At 39.0% G+C, this 14,846-nt stretch overlaps 1 protein-coding gene across 1 annotated transcript in view; it reads right to left on the bottom strand.

Annotated features, from left to right (window-relative positions):
- bmp7b (bone morphogenetic protein 7b) overlaps positions 1–13,931 on the bottom strand; it is a 32,156-nt gene extending 18,225 nt beyond the window's left edge. Inside the window, exon 1 of the mRNA XM_028015641.1 lies at positions 13,207–13,931. Coding sequence (XP_027871442.1) covers positions 13,207–13,606 — 400 coding nt within the window. The 5' untranslated portion in view covers positions 13,607–13,931. The remainder of the gene's footprint in view (positions 1–13,206) is intronic.
- Between the last annotated feature and the right edge of the window lie 915 nt (positions 13,932–14,846).

Raw genomic sequence — 14,846 nt, 5'->3', positions numbered from 1 at the left:
TAAATTTAGTTTCATCCACCTTCCCATCTATTCTGACTATTTTCCCTGTCTCTACTGAAAGAAGGCATCCCCTCAGCATGCTGCTGCCACCACGGTGGGTGGCGAGAACTGTTCAATGTGATGTGCAGTGTCAGTGTTCCTGCACACAGAACTTTACATGTAGGCCAAAAGCTTTAATTGTGGTTTGATCTGACCAGCGCATCTTGTTCCACAAGTTTTCTTTGCTGCCTAAGTCTGGTCTTTTTATAACTTTTTTTCCCCTGACAGTGGCTATCATAAAAACATTTATAGTAAAGTTTGTGGTTGCAACTTGGCAATATGTAAAAAAATAAGATCAAGGTGTGAAAATACTTCTGGATGGCGTTGTACTAAAATTTGAATCAAAAGTTTTGAAACGCATCAGGGCAAGGGATTAGCTTTTGAAATCTTTTTATTTAATTATTATTGTTTATAATTTTTTGTTAATGTGGATTAAATCTAGAACAGTTAAATACCTCAGCCAAGTTCTCTCTAAGGAAACTATTTGCATTTTGTAAACGCAATCAGGAAGCGGTAAATGTGAGTCATACGAAAAAAATTGGTTATTGCCGTGCAAGTGGCATTTCAAAATAAATGTAATTTAGCCTTAACCAAGATGTTTTCTACCACTAAGGATACCTTATTATTGCCTAAAGTTAAATTGAGAATAACAAGCATATTAAAACTGTTTTCTCACACGACTGCCAACACACTACTTGTAAGGGGAAAAAAAAGCTATCTGTGTAAAAGCTGACTTTTAGTTCTCAAAGATGCATACAAACAACAACAACATTAACGGTCACAAAAATGTAAAGATTCCTGCAAATCTAACCACAGAATGCATTACTTGGCAGTAATGCGCTACAAATACAAATTTTCCTTTTATGAAAAGCTGATGATGCTTTTCATGAAATCATCAACATTCTTATATGTAATAAAGCTTTTTCTAATGGTGTGAATGCAAACAAACAATCATGGAACTATAATTTTTTCATACAGGATAACGTAGTTATACTTGTATCTTTCTTTTTCAAAGATTAGGAGGATGATCTTAGGAACTGACTTTTTATTTTGAATAACAGCATATTAAGTTTTTGAATGATCTCATCTCAGATGAAGGTCAAAAATATGATTTCATTTTAGAATGATCTGGAAATTATTTTGAGTTTAATAATTCTATATCCGAATCTATAGCCCTATCATTTATGGGACAATTTTTATTGAAGATATGTTCAGGGGTAGAAAGAGTGTTCTATGCACTGATGAGTTACTAGAATGTAACCATGTTAATCTTTATTTTATTCTAAAAATAAATAAATAAAACCATGCCTTATGTAGTGCTGTTTGTCATTTTAGCAACCATAGTTTCTTCCTTGGATAGTTGTAGCTAAACCAGAACAGAAATATCTCTCTGTGAAATTTTTGTTGACAAAGTGAAAGTTGTAAATATGAATTTTGGAGTTCACTTTCTATTCAGACTCCTCAGCCATCTTCTCCTTGGTTTGTCAGCTGTCGTGGATGAAAACTGAACCCTGAGCGCAATTCCATTTCACTTTGGGTGCATGATCCACACACACACTTGTATAAGAAACTACTTAGTATTTGCTCAGTGATAAGTGAAGTCGCAAGAAACACAACAGGTACTGGAACTTTGTTGGAAAATATTTTCCTAAGTCAGAGAAAACTGCAAGAAATTGCAAAACTAATTATGTATAGAATTAGCTACCAAAACAAATTGATTTAATGTAACTCTAGCTATATTACCAGAGGTTTTTCATAGAATAATCTATTCCTACAGAAATATCACCAAGATTAAGGTGGAGAATGAATAGATCAACATGTCGCATTTTCAGCTATTGAGAATTTAACTCTGAGGTTTCTGAAAGTTTCACTTTTGTCATACATCAAAAAATAAGAATCCATAAAGGGGCACTCTTTCATTTAGGTCTCTTCTTAGAAGAAATATGCCTACTAATAAAAACATAAAGACTCAATGCTTATGCAGGCATAGTTCAAAAATATGTAAAAATGCTGATAAAATGTCTATGATCTGCACTAAAAACTAAAATTAAAACAACTTTACTTTTCAAGACTTAGAATAAACGATCTACAAAAGAAGAAAAGATTTATTTGTACAACTAAATGTAGAGGTGCGTGTGTGTGTGTTTTTGAAAGGTGTGAGACTAAATGATGAAAACTGAAGAAATTAATTTTAGTAAAAATAATTTTGTTATTTTGAGAAAATTTGCGTTTAAAATAAAATTACAAAAATATTCCTCTTTCCTTTGTTGATCCCCATTTTGAATCATTTTTAGACATATGTAGCTCCCTCACACTGATCTATTCTGGGTGAGGGTGAACAACACAATGCTGCTTGGCTAAAAAGGCTTTAGATTAGTGAGATTGGCAACAACATAACTACATTTTCATCAGTCTTCATTCTGTTGTGCGACATAATGAGCTGCACAGCAGGAGTGTAGAGAAAAAGAGCTTTTGGTGCCAAGCAGCAAGGCATCTCCAAGCACTAATACCACTTTAACCATCTGCACTTCCTCCCGGATAAAACAACTCAGAGTCACCATACCGCAGCCATTCAGTTTTACCCCACTTACCCCCCTCTTCTCCTCATCCCCTTGTTTTTATGTTCTTTAATTTAGAGGCCACAGGAACCACACCCTCCTCATTGAGCCAAGCCAGCTCCTATTATAGACCTCAGGAAAACTCACATGTCGTGCGCTCGTTGGCAGGAGGGGAAACATTTTAAGATTTTCCTCTGCATCCCAGTGCTGCACCTTGTACGCACATGATTGGCACTTTGATTTTATCAGCTTGTTGTTTATTTTGGTTCTCACAGCCTATTAACTTTGGTTTTTCACTAATAAATATCTCCAGAGGAAATAGATGGAAAAGGCAGCTGCTCGTTTTTCCTGCGCAAATAGAGACAAGTCACAGCCAATTCGTATATCATCCTGACACAAATGCAGTGTTTCATCACTTGTCATAAAACCGCTTGTACGCGGCCATTGCTTGACTTTTGCAGGCTTTTATTTAAATGTTGGAGCCTTCTGAGAACTCTGGTCAGCATTATAGGCTTCCGCTAACGCAATTTTCTGTTTGGAGACCTAACACACATTTCATAGTGCAGCTGGTGGCTGGGCAGGATAGGTGGCTCGAAATAGGGTTTTACTGTGTCGAACAGTCATAACTGCTCTGTTCACAAGCCTTTGCAACCCCACATCCAAGATGCAGGCGCTATGTGAAGGTACTAACACAAAATAACGTCCCTTGCACCATGATGCTTTATTTAACACTTAACTATCACAAAATTCAATGTATTTTATTAGGATGTCTATGAGCTACTATAGGGTATTTGAAACCACCAAAGTGTTTCACAGAGCATAAAGTCACCAGCAACCTAAATAGTAAATGTCAATTACAATATGACAACAAAATGATTAAACAGAACCAGTTGAGATTTGGAGACAAAAATGAAATACGTATGACAATTAGTACAATGGAAGGTGGAATATTATGTTCAACTGGAACCAGTAGACAATTTTTCAAACAGTCCCATAATAATCAGTAACTCTAAAAGACAATGGCCTGTTGCTGCACAGGTGAGGCACCACTAATCAGAGAGTTCTGTCACCTTAATTTTCAGCTCTACCAGAACGAATCAAACACAAGTGTGGAAAAGTTCTTTGATTTCCACTTAGTTGGTCTTCATTCAAGTCATAGTTCAGATTTTGGTTTGGAAAACTTTTTCAACAACAATAAACTGACTGTATTAGATCATAACCAAAATTTGCTTTCCTGAGCCAGTTAAAATGATAGATTTATTTAGAATACCACAGCAGCATATAAGTCTGAAAAAGAAAGAAAATAACTAGGGCTGGACCTTTAACATCTTAATTACAGATTAAACACAAATACCTAGCTAATATGTCTGTTCAGTGGTTTGATTTGCTTATTTTTGTTGATATTTAATGTCTGATTTTAAAAAATCGATTGTGATTAATTCAATTAACTTGATTAAAAATTTTAATTGAGGCTCACCACTAAAAAATAGCACATGGTTTTCAAAATTAAACCTAAAATTCTAAATGCATGATGTGCGTTTTGTCAATATTTTGTCAAACAATTTTTTGCTGCAAACATAGCTGTACGTTTTTTAGGGTTTGTATAAAAAAAAAAAATTATGGCTGATTTTTGGGGCAAAATATCTTAAGATCAGTCAGACTGGATGATTAACATTTACAGAAATGTTATTTACATTTTAGTTACATTACGTTTCAGGTATACTACCACATGAATGTGCTTGAAGCTCAGCTTTGATCTAGGGTCAATGTTGTGCTGAAAAGAAAACTCTTGCCCAGTCTCAAGTCTTTTATAGCCATTAACAGATATTTTTCCCAGGTTTTCCCAGTTCTCACTTTTACATAACTGATTAGCTCCAACCAATTTTTCAGTCCCTCTTGAAGACTTTGACACAAAATGATACTGCCACTACCATGTTTCATCATGGGGGTGATATGCTCAGAGTGACGTTTGTTTTTTACCTAACATCCTTTGCATTCAGACAGTCTATCACATAAATGATATTAAGGTTTTTATATGTAACATAAAAAAAATGCTAAAAAGGTCAATGAATACTTCTCAAGGCACTTTAAAGACATCAAAAAATTTATTCTCTTGGCATTTCCTCTTTTTTGTCTTCATCTACTGTTCCCACTTCATTCCTCCTGTCACCTCTGCCCTACCAGTGCCCCAGTGCCAAGCAGAGAGCATTATATTTGTTATTGCAGCAGTGGAGCTATTGGTCCCAGGATCTCTGGCTGTGCTCTGGCCTACATCTGCCCTCTGAGCTTCACTGCTTGGTACCCATCGTCAGAGGAGTGCAGGGGAGTCTTAGATACTGCTGTTCTCTGATAAGTCCTGGCCAAAGTAGCCCAGATGGTAAAATAAAAGGGGCTATGTGGGTGGAATTAATATTTTTTCTAATTTTAAGTGCATTATCTAGCTCTATTTTTTTCCCCACAAATAATTAGAGAGACAAATTATCTTGATTGTTGTGAGGGCTTGGGGCTACAGTTAGAGAAAATCAAGACTTAGAAAACAAGAGTGAGCTTAGTAGAAAAAAAAAAAACTCTGATGAGCCCAGCATTCCTGGCAGAGTAGCAGGTCATTCCATCATTGAAGCCGAGCAAGAACACCCGCTGCTTTGTACATCTGTGCTTTTTGACCACTGGCCACATTATCAAGTCCCACCCACAGCGTGTTTCATCATCTCTCCCAGCAAGTGCCTCAACTTGGCCAAGCACATTGAGGCTGTGTACCACCAGATGTCATTCTGGGTTGCCTGGGTTCAACAGGTGAGTTTGCAAAGTCATAAATGGAAAAATAAAAAGCGTGGTATTTCTGGTTAGCATGGTGTGGACTTTGTAAAGACGCCTGAAACTCATGCAGGTTGAGATTCTTTTGATTGTGTTTATCGGTACTCAGTGCCTAAAAAAGTATTCACACTGCTTCGAGTTTTCATCATGTTACAAATGCAACTTGAATGTGCTTTTGGGATTTTATGTAATAGTCCAACTCAAAGTAGTGGATAATTGTGAGGTTTAGGGGAAATGACACATACCGGTACTTTACTTTTTTTTCCTAAAAGAAAAATCTAATAAGTTCAATGTGACATGTATTTGAATCCAGCCATAAAATCCACACAACCGAAACTACAATAGAGTTCACCTGTATAAACCTCAGAATACATTTAGGTGCTCTGTGAAAACCTCAGAGGTTTGTTAGAGAATAAACAGCATCAGAGAGACTAATGAACACATCAACCAGGTCTGATTAGAGGGTTTGGAAAAGTTTAAAGCAGGATTAAGCAATATCCCAAGAATTGAGTCATTAGAATCTGGAAGAAAAAGCCACAATTGAAAAAAAAGTAATTTTTAAAGTTTTCAACAAAACAAACAGGGGGACGCTGTTAGTATGCGGAAGAAGTTGTTCTGGTGAGACATGCATGTGATGGAAAGCCAACACTTGTCATTACCCACAAACCAGGTGGCAGCATTATGCAGAGGGAGACGAAGTTTCATCGGAGATAGAGAAGCGAGTCAGAGTGGATGAGAAGATGCCCTAAGAAGCTGAATACAAGACAGTCCTGGAAAAAAATGTCTAGAAGCTGCAAAAGACTTGAGGCAGAGGTGGCGCTTTACCTTAGCAGAGCAATGGCTCTAAGAATGCAGCCAGAGCTTCAATGGAATGGTTTGGTTCAAAGTTTACCCATAACTAAATATGACTGAAAATTTATGGAAAGTCCTTAAATTATGGATTACAGATATTATTTTTTGAAGAAGAATGGATATAGTCTTATAGTTCTGCATATACCAATTTGACAAAAAAACGGGGAAAAAAACCTGACAGCATACCCCAAGAGCATGCAGCTGTATATCCACAACAGACCTTGATACATTAAATCAAATCCTGTATGAGTAACTACCTGACGGGAAGACCGGGCTGTCTGTACCAGCTGCAGCATTTATCTGCTTCTGCACACTCCCTGTTCAGCAGCAATGAAAAACATGCCTTCAATAACACTAATTGGCTGCAGAGATGTTGCTTTTGACCACATAAAACTGAGCACACATTTCTCTGCACTTGTATGCAGGCGTGCACATGAGTGTGTTTCGACTCCCCCGGGAATGCACACTCAAATGACTACATAATTCTGGAAGAGGACAAAAGGCAAACAAACCCTGTTAAGGACAGGTCCATGCACAGAGTTTAAAAACGTGGCCTTCAGCACACATTGATTTTTTTCTATTGTCCACATGTGAAAGACTGCATCAGACATATTTTGAGAAACCTTTTTGGTTTAGAGTCAGAAAGACAATGATGTATCCGCTTTTAAACAAGCCGACGACAATATATAGCATGATTTAAGGAAATAAAACTCTCTTTTTTTTGTTTGAATTTAAGAGGTTTGTTTGAAGAGGTACTGAGAAAAAGAGGTACAAACAGTCAGAAAAAATGTGTGTTTATGAGCTTATGTGTGTGAGAAGAGAGGTGGGGAGTGGAAAAACATACAAAAGAACTCGAGAAAGTGTTGAAATGTTTTATGTCTGGAAGCACAGGAGTTGTAAACCTTTGGATGTGAAGGCTAGATTGGGAGGTTGAAGACTAAACCCCAGAAAACACTGCAGGGACCATATGATAACTAACTAATTAAAACTCAGAGGCCGGCACCGCCAATCAATACGGCTCATTCAGGAGGATATCAGATGGGGATATCTGGTGTCAGATTGTCGAGAGGGGGGGTTGAAAACAGCCAGGACACTGGGCCAGACGTGCTGGTGGAGGGTGAGTCGAGGGGACTTGTTGGACTTTGAAAAGCTTAAGTTTCTCTGCACAGCTGCTTTGGCCCACAGACAGAGAGAGACATCTGTATTAACCTCAGCACCACAGGCAGCACTGTTGAGAGGAATGCAAGGCACAACAGAGAGAAGGGTGGGGAGAGGATGAAGGAGAGATATGAGTTTGCTGCTAAAAATTATATTGAAGCTCTTCACGGAAAAAAAAAAAAAAAAAAAAGATTAGAGCCTGATTAACTGTGAAACAAGAGCTGAGCTCCTCTGATGTTACAACAGAATGACACAACTGCTTCTGAGTTTGTAGTAAGAAATCGAGCTGGTGACAGAGTTCTGTCCGAAAGCCAAAGCCTCTAAATTTTTAAACTAATTTATCAGTTTGACATTTCTTCCTTCCTGCTGTTCACAATGTTGCCTGTAAGCCACAAAATAACACTGAAGGAACTTGAAGAGATGGGTGCAGTAAAAGAGCGAGGGCCAGGTGGTGCCCGATCAGGTCACAAAGGTAACACAGAGAACCTCTGCCTCCTCTCATTACTTGGTTTGCACATAAGCATGACTTTAGCATGCCTTGGTTCTGTGAAAGTGGAACTGGAAACATGATAAGTTTGAGACAACACGAGTAGTGGAGCAATGAGTGTGGAAAAAATTCCAGCGGAACTTAATTTGTTTACTGTTTTTCAACCTGAGAGATGAATCCCATCTGGTGCAGATTAACAGCAGCAGAACACTGAACAATTAAAATGCTCTCTAGTAGCACATTTCCCAGTGGTTTGATATTTGTTTTCGTTTTTACATGTTTTTCCTCTGCAGCCGCAACAACAGTCTCAGTCCAGACAGAATGACATTTCTGGATGAGTCAATGAACACAAGTTAATACCCCATAGCCTTTGTCACATTTTGAAACATAAAACTCAAACTTCAAATATATTTAATGGTGTGGAATTGATACGTGATTTTAAATTGCTTACAATTAAAAAGTGACATGTGCATTTGGATTCAGACCTTTTGCTCTAAATCTCACTGGAACAAATAGGAAGGCACCTAATTAGTACAATTCAACATTTGTGATTTAATCTCAGTACAGATCCAGCTTTCTATATGAAGGTCTCAGTGGTTTATTGGTGAACATTAAAATAGAATCATGAAGACCAAGGAACACAGCAAGTGTAAAGCAGAGGCTACAGCACAATACGCTTTGAAAATCCCAGTCAATAATGGAAAGTATATAACAGAACCAGAAATCTAATAAGACATAATTTACCACCTAAACTGTCAGGCCGGGCAAAGAAGACATGAACCAGAGAAGCAGCTAAGATGTCTATGGTTACTCTGCAGGTTCGGTAAACCTCTGCTGCTCTGGTGGGAGAAACTGTCAGCAGGACAACTATTACATGCTACAGGTCTATCCTGTATGGAAAAGAGGCGTGAATAAAGCTGTTGTTGAAAGGAATCAAAAAGAAGTCATATATGCAGCTTTTAATATGCCATGTATGTGGATCTTATTAGATAAGGGCAAAAATGTATCTTTTTGGCCTACATGCACAATGCTTCGTATGACCAAAAACTAGTACACATTGATCGCAATACACCATCCACACCATGAAATAATGGTGGTGGCTGAATCATGCTGCGGGTAAGCTGTCTCTCTTTTCTTTTTTTTTTAGCAGGGATAGAAAATCAAGTTCAAGATGATAGGCTAATGGAGTCAAGCACAAGCCAAAACCTGAAACAAACCCTTTAGAGGCTGCAGAAATTTTGAGACCAGACATGGAGGTTCACCACCTCAGCAGGAAGGTGGTGAGAATCAGTAGCTACAAAGCTACCAATTCTCTGTAGCTCTGGCTGCAGAGTTACAGAGTTTAGATCAAAGCATATTCATATGTTAGAATTACCCATTTAAAATCCAGATCTAAATCTAACTGAGAGCCACCAACAAGACTGGAAAGCTGATGTTCAAAGATGCTCTGTCCTTTTAATCTGGATTAAACTGAGCCATTTTCCAAAGACAAATATGCAAACAGAGGTCAACCCCAAGACATGCAAAGCTGATAGAGATTTAGCAGCTGAAATTCAAATCACAAATGGATGACACACTTTTATTTTGCTATTACTTTGGACTACTTTGTATTGATCTATCTCAGCAGCTAATAAAAAATGGGAGAAGGGGTGTAAATACTTTTGCAAGGTATAATCTCTCCTATAAACACACTAAAAACTGGATAAGAGCCTACAAACTGGATAAGAGCCTACATCCAGCATTAAGGCTCAACATAAAGCAGAATTTATATAAGGAAATACAATCTATCATCAAATAAACCTACGTATATGGTCATTGTAATATTTTCTTACTACATAAAGACAAAACAAGAATAAATGAATTTAAGAGAAATAAAGAAAGTGAACCCAAACATATATTTTGAAAAATTACCATACGCTGTGTGGGTCTGGAGACCAACCAATATGAGTAGCACTAGCATACCCACCCTCAAATTATATGATATAAATATTTTTGTGCTGCAATGTGTTTGCTGTGTTGAGATCCAATGCCATAAATGTAACTTTAGGAAACATCAAATCATAAAGCTTTAACTCTGTAAGTTGGAGCCTTGGAGCTTGAGGCTGTGAGAGTTTGGATAATTCTGAATATGTTAAAAAAAAAAATTTGTTGCATTTTTTTTTTTTTTTGAGGATAGCATACAGGGTGAAAGGTCTTGCCTTCATCTTCAATCAAATAACAGACATACTGAGACATCCTGGCTCTGTTAGATCTCCAACTTGCTGCAAAGTTGTGTCATTCCAACTTTCGGTCACATCTACAGTCCATGTGGGGTTGCATGAGAAGAGGGAAAACAAGGAAGCTGTGACTAACATACCTCGTGATAACATCTTACTGTAAAGGGTCTGGTCCCCACTCCCTCCCTCACACACACCCCCACATGCACACGTGCAGACACAGGTGATGAGCCTGCTGCTCTTTTAGTCATCCGGTATGCAAACAACAAAGGTTCAATAGCAAGTTTCCTCTGATTAAAAAGATCTAAATGGGTTATGCAAGTTAGGCTGAGTGATAGTTTTTACTCCAATGGGACGAGAAGGATTGGTGTGCATCAGTTCAACATAAGCTGAACTTTACAGGCCAAAGCTGTTGCCAAAAGCCACAGAAGTCGCGGTTTGTTAAAGAGGAAATGCTTTAGCAGACAATGGCCGAGGGCTAATGCTGCCAGAGACCAAAAGCACCACCGTAAATAATCACTACAGGTAGACAGACAGTATCATTTTGTGTGGTCAGCTTCAGAGTTTTGCGTGTTGTGTTAAGTTGCTGCATGATCGTGTCTGGCTCACACCCAGTGCCTGGGTGACCTGTGTTTGCATGTAGCAGTGTGAATTCTGAATGCATGCTGTAAGTCATTTACACAGCTGGGCTTTTAAACTCCAGTGACTCAATACAGGACGTCCCTGGCCTGGGGTCTGTCCCAAAAAACCCACACACACCCTCAGCTGGCTCTTCTGGATTCACAACAGAGCTCCAAGAAGCAAAAACAAAGCGGCTTGAGAAGGATTAGCCAAAAAATTCATATTAAGTCATTTGGTGGCTTTTCCAGCGAATCACTCTACGACTTATATATGGACTTTAACAAAGACGGAGGTCAGTGTCTGAAAATGGGCCTTTGCTGCAACCAGGGTGCAAAGTCTGACTTATATGTGTTGGCTTTACAGATGCAGAGTCATGCAGCAGTTTGAGGAGTGTTTTTTGAAATAAAAACTGTGCCTGTTTAGCTCTCAAGACAACCTAAATGAGAAAACAAAAGCCACAAAGTGCAAATGTGGAAAAGAAGGAATTTAGAGAGGAAACATAGTCAGTTTAATTGCCATCACTTTCTTCTCTCTCTCCTTCTCCCTTTACTTTTTCCTCCTTCTCTCAAGTGAAAGGCAATGAAGCAATGAAATAAAGGTCTTCCACAAATGTTTAATGATAAAAACACAAAATTTAGCAAAAAAACAAAACAAAAAGAAAACACTGACATTTGCAGCATGTAACAGAATGTAATCACAAATACCCTCTTTGTGTTTAAATGAGAGACATGAACATGTGCCTTAAAGGCTCCATCTGACCAAAGGTCATTTAAAATGAGATTATCTGCAAGATATAAAAACAGAAGTGTGACTTTCCTTCTGCTACTTTTTAACATATATTCAATAAAACAGTTTCCCCTTTCTCTGGTGGAAGCCATCTTTCAGAAGCCCTAAGAGTTGGTTTATCTCTTGTCTTTTTGGCTCCAAAGCCCTCCGCTACCCCTTGATGCTGCTGCAGCCTTGCTTCTTGACTTTGTAAGTCTATGTGGTCAAATCCATCTGTGCTGCAGCCTGTTGAAAATAGTCACAATACATCAGCTCCCACAGTAATTACACATTGCAGTGAAGGGAGCCAGTGTCACCTCCCTCTTTCTTGCCAAGATACTTACACAATAGTCTTTCCAGGATTGAAAGCAAGTAGGGATATATTTTCATATATATATATTTGGAAGATGCAGCTCTGGTCATAGTGCTATGAGGACCTGACTAAAGCTACCTGCACATCACCCTGAAGGCATTATCCCCACTGTGAGACATGATACTGGCAGCATCATGCTGAAGGGATGATTTTCTTGATAACAGACAGTAAAGGTAGTTAGAACTTACAGGTAGATAGGAGGAGGTAAATAAAGGGAAATCCTGAAATAAAATCTGTTAAAGGCAGCAAAATACTTGAGAATGGAGCAGATATCTTAAATCTTCAAGCAGAACAATAGAACATATGCAGTAGAACATGTTAGATCAGTACATAATGAGGTGTTAAAATGGACCAGTCAAAGCCCAGATGCCCAACTGAGTATCTGTGGTAAAACATAAAAAGATGTTCATAGATGTCCCACTTAGAATCTGAGGAGGAATGAGCAACAGTTTCAATCAGATGTGCTCCAGACTGACAACCGTTGCAGCTAAAGGTGGTTCAACAAATTATTAACTCAGAGGACCCGGACACAATGCACGCCATATTTCACTGATTTTTATTTGTAATATTTCAAAATCCTATAAATTTTTCTTCCACAATTATTCAGTACATTGTGTATCCCCATGCAATAAAATCTCATTGAAATAATTTGAAGTTCATGCCTGAACGGGGCAATACGAGGTAAAGCACTGCATCTAATAAAAAAATAAAAATAAAAAAAAACTAATTACCGATGTGAAGTGCATGCTACAAAGTCACAACTCATTCATTTGCAAACAAATCTGATTAAACTAAGCAGCTGAAATCGCTGCTGACTGGCATTATTCTGATATCTCCGTTTCTGCAGGGATGTCTCCAGATTAGAGTGAAAGGGGGACCTGGTGGTGCACTTTGAACCCATTCCTCTGTTGACTCATTCTTCAGATAAGGCCTGGCTGACATATTAGCTGCGAGCTGCTCCCTCATCCGCAACTAAAGCACCTGAAAATTATAGTTCCTCTCAGCTGTTTAACAAAGGGGTTCAGTGGAATTTGACTCTCCTGGTATTAGCTGGGAAACTGCGCTTTAGTTTTATAAACACAGTTATTGTGCGCGCGCGCACAGGTGTTGCAACAGAAGAGTTCATAAGCTGTTCTTACAGAAGATATGGCATGAAAAATGACCCTAATCCAGTTCTCACATATTTCAATCTAAATGAAAAGCAGACGCAACTGGGAAAAAAGAAAAAAAAGGGGAAAAAATTATATATATATATATATATATAGTTTTTTCTTGTGGAAGGAAGAAAAGAGGCTGATGAAGACTTGAATAAATAAAGCTTACCTAAATTCACAAAGCTCATGACCATGTCAGCGTCATTCAAGAAGTTGTTATCTTGCAGGCTGGCAATCGGTGGGCCTTGTGTCGTGAAAATGGGTTTGTAAGGGTAAGAGTATCTCGTCTCGTCCCCATCCGTGGACATGGCGTTGTACAGGTCCAGCATGAACATCGGGGCAGCGTTGTGCTTCCCGTGGAGGTGAGGTCGCGGCCGGTGCGGCAGCCCCAAGATCGACAGGATCTCCCGCTGCATCTCCTTGCGCTCCTGGCTCTTCAGCCGGCGGTGGATAAAACTTGAGTGGAACTCATTGTCCAAGGTGAAGTTCGTAAAGGTTATATCCGCCAGCACGCAGTAGCTCCACAGCAAGAGCAAAACGGGCGCACGCCTGTCCAGAATATGTGCCATTGCGCCTCTCCGTGCGTAATTGCGCCAATATCGGGTCGCCGAAACTCAGAAGAAAATATATGGAACTCTTAACAGCAAAGCAGCTCTGTAATCAATATCCAAGAATCACTTACGGGCCCTCATGTTGAGGGGAACCCTTCTAAGTGATTCATCAAGTCAGCGGAAAAGTCCTTTAATAAATCACTTTTCTGGATGGATTGAAGTAGCGTGTGCCTCGATCCTCATTCAAATCCTTGTGGTCAAAAGTTACCAACTGCGGTGCAGCATGCAACTGCGGAGAGGAGACTGCGAGCGCATGCATTTCACTAAACAAGTTGTAAGGAGGCGCTGAGCGCTGGGAGGAGTACGAGAAGGAGGGAAAGAGGGACGAAGAGGGCGCATATGCTCTCACTCTCTCTCTCTGAAAGGAGAGCGACTTTTGCCTTGTTGCCAGTTGGAAAAGGTCTCCAAGCGACACGTGCAAAATACAAAACGAAGTGAATATGGGATGTGTATTATGGTGCTTCAGTATGAGTTGTTGCACTTCAATTCCTTTCGTTTGCGAGGATTCACTGGCAGCAATAAAACTGGTGATTTCAGTTAAGGTTTAGAAGCACGCATCATTGAAAAGAGTAATAATTTTTCGTCCGGGATTACTTCGATACCGTGGGAGCCGTTGCAACATGCAGTTGCTGCGCTGCCTAATCTGCAGGTGCACTGTCTGAATACAAGGGGTCATGTGGGTCTGAGCCCAGGCTTTATAGTCTGTTGTTCTTTGATGTCAAAAAGGCACAGATACAGTCAGAGCTAGCCCGAGGGTATATGCAAAAATTGTGGCTGCTTAGGGCCCCCTGCAAGCATGGGAACCTCAAAAGAATTAATACAGGAGAGTTTAACAAGGCAGTATAAGTATACAGACATTAAACTAATTTCCCATTTTTTTTTTGCAAATGATGGGTTATTGTAAGTTTGTCAGTATCACTGTGATAGATGAAACACTTGTGGTGCGTCATGTCTGTTCTCAGAAGTTGGATTTTTTTTTTATGTTTCTTTTGGAAACGTATCAAGAATGCCAGTTGAAGTTGGAATTCTTACTGGGAAATTTGGAGGTCAGCAAGCTGTCCAGAGTTCACTATCCAATATGGCTGCTGCTCTGCTTTAACATTGTTAAAGTTACAGATTTAAACTGCTTTTTAGCGATTCTGATGGTTTGCACCTTCTACTTGATCATTTTCCTTTCTTGAATATCTTGAATATTGCA

This window comes from Xiphophorus couchianus, chromosome 1, assembly GCF_001444195.1.
Source record: "Xiphophorus couchianus chromosome 1, X_couchianus-1.0, whole genome shotgun sequence".
Classification (NCBI taxonomy): domain Eukaryota; kingdom Metazoa; phylum Chordata; class Actinopteri; order Cyprinodontiformes; family Poeciliidae; genus Xiphophorus; species Xiphophorus couchianus.
Note: the sequence above shows the minus strand (reverse complement) of the source record. Positions and strands in the feature narration are given on the sequence as shown.